At 40.4% G+C, this 10,121-nt stretch overlaps 1 protein-coding gene across 1 annotated transcript; it reads left to right on the top strand.

Moving 5' to 3' along the window:
• The first annotated feature begins 2,866 nt into the window (after positions 1-2,866).
• On the top strand, positions 2,867-9,776 carry alas1 (aminolevulinate, delta-, synthase 1). Its single transcript, XM_044171735.1, has 11 exons — positions 2,867-3,069; positions 4,676-4,931; positions 5,069-5,251; positions 5,377-5,523; positions 5,787-6,006; positions 6,550-6,734; positions 6,898-7,077; positions 7,266-7,430; positions 8,035-8,303; positions 8,898-9,060; positions 9,445-9,776. Exons 2-11 carry the CDS (start codon positions 4,709-4,711, stop codon positions 9,603-9,605), a joined length of 1,896 nt encoding a protein of 631 aa, XP_044027670.1. The 5' UTR covers positions 2,867-3,069; positions 4,676-4,708; the 3' UTR covers positions 9,606-9,776.
• The last annotated feature ends 345 nt before the right edge of the window (positions 9,777-10,121 follow it).

Below are 10,121 nucleotides of genomic sequence, written 5' to 3' on the forward strand. Positions count from 1 at the left end.
TGCCTCGTGATTATGTAACAATGCAGGTGTCACTGGGGCAGTTGCCCAGTTTTCCCAGTGGTTAATCCAGCCTTTGCCAAGGTGACATCTCTTCAAATTGCTGATTTTATCTGGCCACCAGCTCAAAACTCAAACATACTGTATTTAACAAATTAGAACCAACTATGTTCGGCATTTGCTTGATAAATGACTTAAACAATTAATTGGTTATAAAAAATTGTTGTCAATAAATTTTCCATCGATTGAATTATGAAGTGAAAACAAAAAGGCATTTCAGTCTTATTATGAGGCAAGCACCGTATTGCACAATGACATTTGTGGTAATGGGAAATAGTGAGAGCAAGACATCTTAGTTTTTCACCCTCTCAAGTAGACTCCATATAGACTCACCCACCTGCTTGTGAGTTGTACCCACTGACGTGTGTGGTTGGCAATCAGCATGCAAACTACAGACAGACCAGAAGTGCGCCTGACTGGTCTTGTGTATTTGTGGAAAACACCTTCCTGATTTTAATATAGCTTACCCTAACACTTCTATTTCAAACATAAAAATAACTGTAGTTAATTTGAATGGTGATTATTATGCTCAATCGCCCATATAGCCTATTTTCTGTTTCACCTACTAACTTGATAAGGACAATTCAGAGACTATGACCAAGAATAAGTCCATTAAGCCATATTTCTATCACCAAGAAACAACAAGGTTTGAGTTACTGAAGTTGCATTCATTCAGCAAAAAAAGAAAATAAACTTCACTTAATCAAATGAACAAGTAACTTAGTTTAAACCCGTTGAAAAACTATATCGGCTCTTGGCGTCCTGAAGCTGCATGCACTGTGTACAGCTGGTAGGCTACTAATGACCATGACGCCATCAACGGATACAAATTTATCAGTAATTCAATAACACAGCTGGCCACATGTGGCACATATACCAACCACACAGTCTAACAGAATACTCCTTTATAGTAAGGATTTTAACTTGTCTTTTTTAATATTTGGCTCCTACAGAAAATGTGTGGGTGAAATATTGTTTTGGCCCCAAGACATGAGAGGAAATGACAGATCACTTTGTGGGTTTCACATGCTATATGGGCTATGCCTGATTCACAGATTCTCATACTTTAAGAGCAATATCACAATGTGAAAATATAAGTAAAATTCCTGCATTCAAAAGGTTAATTGAGTGAAAGTATTATCAGCAAAGAATCAAAAATAAAAGTACCCATTATGGAGCACAACACCTCCTGTCATTGTTGTGTTAATTAATATTTATTATATCATTTGATTATTATTACTAATGCATTAAGGTGTAGACAGTATTTTAATATTGTAGCTGGTCAAAGTGGAGATAATTTTGACTATTTTATATACTGTTGAGTAGTTTAACTCATGCATTATCAGTGCATCATATTTTATAACATGATCATCAGTTTTGTATGTAAAATCTTAATCTGCAAAGTAACTAGGGGCTATAGCTGCCTGACAGACAAATATAATGGGGTAAAAACTACAATATTTCCCTCTGAAATGTAGTGAAATGAAGTATAAAGCATCACAAAATTTGAATACTCAAGAAAAGCACAAGTAACACAAAACTGTTCTTAAGTACAGTACATGAGTAAATGTGCATAATTACATTTCACCACTGCTCTGGGGCTGTAAAAACTTTATCCAAAGGCAGAGACACAAGGAGGGCACAAAGGCGAACCAGACATGTGGTACCAGGCACTCATTCCCCTCAGGAGCAAATTAAAACGCAAACTTACACTGGACGTTATTTTCTATACATTTCTGTTCAGAGTAAATTAAAACTAGAAAAAATTGACTAGCAAGCAGGCAAACCAATAAAATAAAATAGCATAATGAATAGAAGTCTGTATTAATGTTACAAGCATAGTCTCACATTGTCTTGTAAGGCCCCTCTTTTACTCCACTCTCAAAACAAAAACTTATTGGACTTTTGCCAGACTAAATTGTAAAAACACATAGAGCAAATATATAATGTCTGGATTACTGTTACGTTGAAAACTGTTCTACAGTAGCATGCTGTACCCGGGCATAGACCCTCCATTCTGAATGTCACACATATTAACTGCTTTCAGTCCAAGTCAGCGATTTCGGTAGATATATAACAAAGACAATAGGCCTAAAGTCCAGTCCTGCAGGCAAAACCTTACAGCAAACAGTGCCAAAGCCTAACGAGACCTGTAGAGGGCAGCAATACACCATGTCTGTCCATGCTGTGGTGCTAACATTAGAAATGGATTTCAAGATGAAAAACTTCATAGACAGATATCACAGAAATTAATTTTATTGATCAAATATGTAGCCGAAGTTATTTGGCTTTCTTATTTCAGGAGACAATTTGGAGACTTCTAATTTCTGTTTTGCAGAAGCAGTTCACGTTCAATGTCTCTTTTTCAACACCAGAGGTCACATGTGCACAGGAAATCTTTCTACTCCAACACATCAATTAATCTATTAAGTCTTGAGCTGAAGTTAGAATTCATGTAATGTATGTCAAGAACTGTATCAATTCAAAAACACTACCTTGTATCAAAGTAATCAAAGTAAGGCAAATAACACTTGAAGGAGCAGTTTGAGATGCCACTTTTGACATAAAGTTGACAGACATGCATCAATGTCCCTGTCAGTTCGCAGTCCCTAGAAAATGTTTAATAATGTCGATAAACTTGCATTAATATATATGCAGTGTATGTAATAAAAAGCCAAAACATATCAAGAGAAAATTTCCTAGTCGAGACGAGTGTTTGATTACGTGCATGACTCACTCGAGGCTGATTGACTGAAATGACTGACGTAAACGAATGAGATCTCGCGAGACTTCCATTCGGCATCAGCCATGGTGTGAGCTCTTATAAGCACTTGCGCGTATTCGTCCTTTTCGTTCGTCCTCAGTGCAGGATAACGAGGCAGTCACCTTCTTCACCTTCTTTAAAAAAACGAGTAATTTGAGTGTAACATTAAATTAGCGTCGCTGCTATTATCCTGCCTACTGCACGACTGCCGAAGAGGATCGCGCCATTAAGTGTGAAGTTTTTAAGAGGTAAATTTCTTAATTCATTATCATCCATAGTTATCATCCCCACTTCTGGTTGTAGCTTCTTAGCTAATGTTAGCAGCCTAGCTAACGTTCACCTCGGTCGACACCGGCAAGTGGTCCGGCTAACGTTAAGACTCAGCCTGTCTTACGTTAACTAGGGTTTCCCATAACGCTGTTACCGTAACCGATCCAGTATTAACGTTAGAGACAGACAAGTCGTGACTCTTGCTCTGTTAATGTTTAATAATGCTTTGCGAGTCATCACGTAACGTTAACACCGCTTCAAAGGGCTTATGATCGCTTGCAAACGCTTCAGTGTGTCTAAAATGGTCAAGCTTGTAATAACAGTAACGTAACTGTACCTAGAGTTTTGTGACAATATCATTGTTCTTATCCTGTAAAATTATACAGTGTAAGTAAGGATACCGGAGTTTTTAATCGGGTTACACAATCTGACGGGATAACGTACAGTTTTTACACTCACGTGCTGACTTATTAGAGAAAAAAAAACACGAAATGTGATCAAAACTATCATCAAGACAAGCTGTTTAGGTAGCTTATTGGCTGTTATTTAAGGGAAAATAGTTACCAAAAAGTGTACCCGTTTTCTACTGGCTCTTATCCCCTTTCCTGGAACTTCCAGGGGAGTGGTTACTCTTATCGAGGAATGTGTAGACCTGGTTTCAACAGGGGCACGGGTATAACACACGGATAGATGTAGGCTATGTGATTTTCGTTTTTACGCAATGAGACTTTTTAACGTGTTTATTACAATGTCATGATCAGACACACCTGTTGCAATGACCCAAGCAGTTAATCCAGTCAAAGAAATATGTATTTGTAAAGTGATGGTTTCCTTTGAAAAGGATGCGTGACACAAACTTGTAAAACTGATATTCACAAAGATGTTTCAGGGAGGTTCTCACAAAACCTTAGTAACACAGGTGATAGCACACTGTGATAAAACAGCCACAAATAGCTTGAAGGTCCATTATTGACTTTGAAAATAGCAGTTTGATGAAAAATTCCTAACATAAGGTCCACTTGAGTTTTCAGCCACCTCTTGTGACCTTCGTCACTGAGCAAACTACATCCGCCTATGAAAATTTCCAATACATGGACCTTGTGCTAAGAATGTAAGCTATCCTTTTCAGGTAGTTTTGGTCTGGACACATTAGAGCCTAATGGCATTTGCTCTGCGCTCCAAAAATGTTTCCATAACCAACAGTAACATCTCTCCAGAGCTATGAAATTAATTTTACGAAAAGTCCACTAACATTGTTGTGAATAGTTTGATAGGAAACAATTTTCTCTACTCTGTACTCTGTCTTCCCTGCACAGAAAGAAGAAACTCTTTACTTAAATATGTGCATTATTATTGAGTTATTGTGTGTAAATGACACTGAAACTCTTTGGATGGATTGATTGCATTTCAGGTAAAAAAAAAAAAAAAAAGGAGAAAAACAAGGAAAATGATGTCCTTTGTGTTTTTGGGTGCACTGTGCCTTTAAGCAAATACCCTGCAAAACAGGTTTTTGCAGTACATGGAAACAAGTATCTGAACTTTCCCCGGCACAAGTTTCAATTACGTTTCAACTGTCTCCTTTAGACCGCTGGACAATCATCATCACCACTGCTGACTATGGATGTGATAGTGCGTCGCTGTCCTTTCCTGGCTCGTGTGCCCCAGGCATTCTTCCAGCAGACCAAAAAGTCTATGGTGGGGTACGCCCAGCGATGCCCCATCATGATGGAGCTGGCCTCTAAACCTATGGCTCCATCAATGGCACGGGCCCTCTGCTCCTCGTCCTCCTCCTCCTCCCCCCACCACCAGAAGACTGGGGACACCATGTCTGCCAGTGAAGGTGAGGGTGACAAAGAAGGAGTAGATACATGTTTTGACCTAATTAACACTGTAGCTACATTACAACAAGTGAAGCATCCCAGTTAATGTTATGACTATCTATATCTAAAGTCTAAAACTTCTTTTGTCCACTTGCAGGCCCCTGTCAGGAAAGGGAGTCCAAGCAGCCTGCTGGCCACCCTGTGCTGCCCTCAGGCCAGGCGGTGGCCTCCAAATGCCCTTTCCTGGCTGCTGAGATGGGCCAGAAGAACAGCAGTGTGGTCCGCCAGGTCAGTGTGGAGTTCCAAGAGGATGTTCAGGAAGTCCGCACTGTGAAGAAAGGTAAGAGTTGTTTCGAAATATATTAAGACTACCCTGCTTTGGCCCATCATTTTGTACACAATCTAATACTAATTTATTTTTGTCGTCTTTTTTTTTTTTTTTTTTTTTTTTTTTTTTTTTTTAAGATGTGTCCTCTGCCCAGATGAAGAAGCCATCCTTGGCCAGTGCCATTAAGGGAAGCGGAGGAGAGCAAACTAATCTAATGAAGACCCTCCTGAAACAGCAACCTAAAAGGGTCTCCCACTTGCTACAGGACAACTTGCCAGGCAGTAGTAAGTTTTATTTGGGTGCTTACTCACACGGAAAAGTATTGACACAGAACTGCCATACTAGTTTGAACAAGTTGTTAAGCTACGACATGACTGTGATCATACTACCAACAGTTTCACTTTTTTTTATTAATAGTCATTTTGAAGTCAGCATGTGTTGTTCCTTTTGAGTAAGGTGAGCTGAGACTTTCATCATGTTAGGCATTGCTTCATCCGTCACAGCGCAAGCCACATTAAGCAAGCTTTGTCTTCCTGTTCTGTTACAGTGTCCCGCTACCATTATGATGACTTTTTTGAGAAGAAGATAGTAGAGAAGAAGAGTGACCACACATACCGCGTGTTTAAGACCGTGAATCGTCTGGCCAACGAGTTCCCCATGGCCGACGACTTCACAGGCTCTTTAGAGGATAAGAGGGAGGTGTCCGTTTGGTGCAGCAACGACTACCTGGGCATGAGTCGACACCCACGGGTCGTGCAGTCCATAATGTGAGTATTGGAGGAATTGTTTTAGTGTGTGGGGGGGGGGCACACACACACTTGATTCAGTCCCTTGGGTCTAGATGTGTTTACATGTAATGAGACAAATATTTTTCTTGACTGTCCATGTCTCCTGTTGACGCTGTTGAGTTTGGAGAGAGAAAGAAACTGAGAAAAGTTGAGACACAGCACATGAATACAACCTGACACCCATTGGTGATTCAGTCCATTGTTTGTGTGGGTGTAGATTTTTAATTGGCCATAGTTTACACCTAAACCTCATGGACCCCAGTGAGGTGGGATGTTTTTCTTTTCCTTTCTGCTTGTTTGAGCTTGCCCAGCTCTCTCAGCAGTAACACCTTGAAGCAAGGTGCCACTCACCACTAAGCAACTATCCTTCTTAATTATTCAGATGTTTCTATTTCTTGTATTCTTACCCTTCCTTCAGCTTGCATCTGGCATACAAGTGTGTAGTACTTCTGCTGTGCAGCTTCAAAAAACAGATGAGATAAAACTAATGTTTTGTTTGTCTTTCTTGTCCTCTGTTTCCAGGGAAACTCTACAAAAGCATGGTTCAGGGGCAGGAGGCACCAGAAATATCTCTGGCACCAGTAAATTCCATGTGGAGCTGGAACACGAGCTGGCTGACCTTCACAAGAAGGACGCTGCACTGCTCTTCACCTCCTGCTTTGTCGCCAATGACTCCACCCTCTTCACCCTCGCCAAGATGCTGCCTGGTATAAAAAAAAATTCTATACGTTTACAATAAATCTGACATTTATGTGCATTTATAGTTGGTCATTAATTAATGTTTGACATTTATACATTAAATGAAGTCACTTTTAAACTTTGTTTAGCATCTCTTATTCTCACTTCCTCATTTTTTCTGAACTATTTTAGGTTGTGAGATCTACTCTGATGCAGGCAACCATGCCTCGATGATCCAGGGTATCAGGAACAGTGGTGCTAGGAAATTTATTTTCCGCCACAATGACGTCGGCCATCTCCGAGAGCTTCTACAGAAGGGAGATCCCACAAAACCGAAGATCGTGGCCTTTGAGACCGTCCATTCCATGGATGGTTAGTTGGGGATGGTCCCCCTTTTTTAAAAACATATATAAAAACTAGCTTATTACATGGTTGCTCAAATAAAGTTATTTAATTGTCTAGAAAAGGAGTTTATGGAGGTGGGGTCAGTCTAAAATGACCTATTTTTGTGCCTGTAGTTTGGCTAACGGCTAAACTTTTTGTTTCTTTCTGTAACACAGGTGCTGTATGTCCGCTGGAGGAGATGTGCGATGTGGCCCATGAGTTTGGTGCCATCACCTTCGTAGACGAGGTTCACGCTGTGGGCCTGTATGGCGCCAGAGGAGGGGGCATTGGAGACAGAGATGGCGTCATGCACAAGATGGATATCATCTCAGGGACACTAGGTCAGAATGTAATCTCTACTAAAACAAATCACTGATGATATTCTACTAGGCATTTTCACTTTGAAGCCATGCCAAAATGTTTTTGAGCCATTACGTGAACAATTTATAGTTCTCATAAATGGATCTCTTTCCATTTATAGTTTGCTGTATTTTTCATTTGTATATTTTTATGAAACTACTCCTAGCTAGTGGGATCTCCTAGCTCTCTGTTTTGTTGATATACTCAGGATGAGGCCTCACTTGTGTCACCCAATATGCCAGAGGGCATATTAAAGAAGATGGAGCAGCTCTGTTGTTGCTATGATACTGTGGGCTCTTGTTGCGCTCTTATTGAGTTACTCTCTGTGTCTGTGTGTAGCTGTCAAGCTGAGGGGACAATTATTTCTAACTCAGAGCTCAACAGCCCCTGTACTCCTGCAGCTGCCATTTCAGAATAATCTAGTTTGTGAGATTACACTGGGAGGATTTTGCATAGACCGCTGAGCGTAATGTGGTGACTGTTTTTAAACGAATGTTTGTTTAAAGGATACAAAATGATGTCTCTGGAGGTGTAGCAACAACCTAGATTTAAGAATAACCACCTATGTGTCACGTCCTCTTCCAGGCAAGGCCTTCGGCTGTGTGGGTGGCTACATCGCAAGTACAGCTGCTCTGGTGGACACGGTGCGTTCCTACGCTGCTGGTTTCATCTTCACCACCTCTCTGCCACCAATGCTGTTAGCCGGAGCCAGGCAGTCGATCCAGGTTCTTAAAGGGGAAGAGGGTCGCGCACTGAGACGTAAACACCAGCGCAATGTCAAGCTGCTCAGACAAATGCTGATGGACTCAGGGCTGCCCGTGGTGCACTGCCCTAGCCACATCATCCCAGTCCGGGTAATTTATTATTTAATTTATTGCCTAACGGCATGAAATTTGATGCACGCCAATGGTATACCCAGCCACATTACAATTGCAAACATACTAAATAGTTCTTAGTTCAGGGCTATTCAATTACAAATTCAATAGGGCCAGATTTTAAAACCAGGAAATGTAGATGGGCCAGACATTTTCAGCAGCTTATTTAAAACCTTTTTTTAGCTGTGTGTTGCCCCGGAAAATGATATTCCTTAACCACCACAACGCACAAATGAAACACATTGTTTTGGCATTTGGAGATGGCGGTAAAATAAACCAAAGTACTTGCTAGTCCAGGCAGGGTTAAACTCAGGGTTAAATTTTCCTTTTCAGGGTTGATGGAAACATACTGTAAAATTTCAATTAAAAGCCAAGCCCCAATTAAACGCTGAGTCCCTTTTACTGGCCGGGTGTGGCAACACGTTTTGACAAATAAATGCAGGTCTCAATTAGACGGCAGGTCTGGTTTTTATAGAAGCGAGATGGCTCACTTGTTAGCTACTTGCCTACCTTAGTCCCTCTCCCCAGTGCCTCCATTCTAATGGCCGTGTGTGTCTCTTTTATTATTTTTAGGTGTCAGACGCAGAGAAAAACACAGAGGTGTGTGACCTCATGATGAGTCGCCACAACATCTATGTGCAAGCCATCAACTATCCCACCGTTGCCAGGGGAGACGAGCTTCTGCGTATTGCCCCAACACCTCACCACACCCCTGAGATGATGAAATACTTTGTTGGTAAGAAGATCTATTAGTCTTGTTAATGTGTTTCAGTTAAAATGTAAATTCACCCTGTAGGACATAAAACATTCCCTTATTTGTATTGGAGATTTTCATTTTCACAGATCATCTTAAATGTATAATTTGTTTTAATCAAATAGATCGAGATGGTTGTTAAACTTCCATCTTAATTTAAATAGTATACACAGGTGCATTTCCTCATGCTTTCACCACTTTTGAAAGGATTAAAGTCAAAATTCTATAGTGGCTCATACAATTTGCATTCAATGAGACTTCATCAAAGCAGCTTTAGCAACTTCATGGAAACTGTAACCGACTGTAGCTTTCTTTCATTAATAAAAGTTAACTGGACCTCCACTTTTTTCTGTTTTCGCTCTACAGAGAGGCTGGTGCACACATGGAAGGAGTCGGGCCTGGAGCTGAAGCCCCACTCATCAGGAGAGTGTACCTTCTGCCAGCAACCACTGCACTTTGAGCTGATGAGCGAGCGAGAAAAGTCTTACTTCAGTGGCCTCAGCCACCCTATCTCAGCCTGCGCATAACACTACTCACTACTGCTGGCTAGAGACGGCACATAAACGCTCACCACCCATTCCTCTGTCACTGTCATAGAATGTATTAATTATCTTTGATAAGTCCTCCTATACACATATTATTAAAAATATTCTATGTTCAGATGTTATATGGTCAAAATAAAATATGAGAAAAAGAAAGAAAGTTTGTGTTTGTTTCTTGAGTTTTATAAAGCAAATACTGAATCTGCTGGTACCATTAATAAGAAGGGGAAAATAACACATAAAACCTTTGACTGACTTTTATTCAGCACACTTTGTGTGTGCATCAGTTGTCCATTAAAGGAAACATAAATAAAACTCATTTTAAAATGTGTTCAATTTGTTGTACTGGTGACATAACTACATTATCTGAAATTAGATAGCGATGCTATAACCAAGCAAATCGTAATCATTGAGTGACCTAGGTTAACTGACACCACGTTATTTTGCTGTCACAAGAAGTGACATTTCATCCTGCTTCTGAAGCTCAGAGGTAGAATGTTT

This window comes from Siniperca chuatsi, linkage group LG2 (genome assembly GCF_020085105.1).
Source record: "Siniperca chuatsi isolate FFG_IHB_CAS linkage group LG2, ASM2008510v1, whole genome shotgun sequence".
Lineage (NCBI taxonomy): Eukaryota > Metazoa > Chordata > Actinopteri > Centrarchiformes > Sinipercidae > Siniperca > Siniperca chuatsi.

What these genes read in the sequence shown, in the direction of transcription:
- alas1 (XM_044171735.1), top strand. Translation starts at nt 4,709, where the DNA reads ATGGATGTGATAGTGCGTCGCTGTCCTTTCCTGGCTCGTGTGCCCCAG. An exon ending in GGACAACTTGCCAGGCAGTA is followed by an intron (nt 5,524 to 5,786) that starts GTAAGTTTTATT and finishes GTTCTGTTACAG; the next exon opens with TGTCCCGCTACCATTATGAT. An exon ending in CCTCGCCAAGATGCTGCCTG is followed by an intron (nt 6,735 to 6,897) that starts GTATAAAAAAAA and finishes GAACTATTTTAG; the next exon opens with GTTGTGAGATCTACTCTGAT.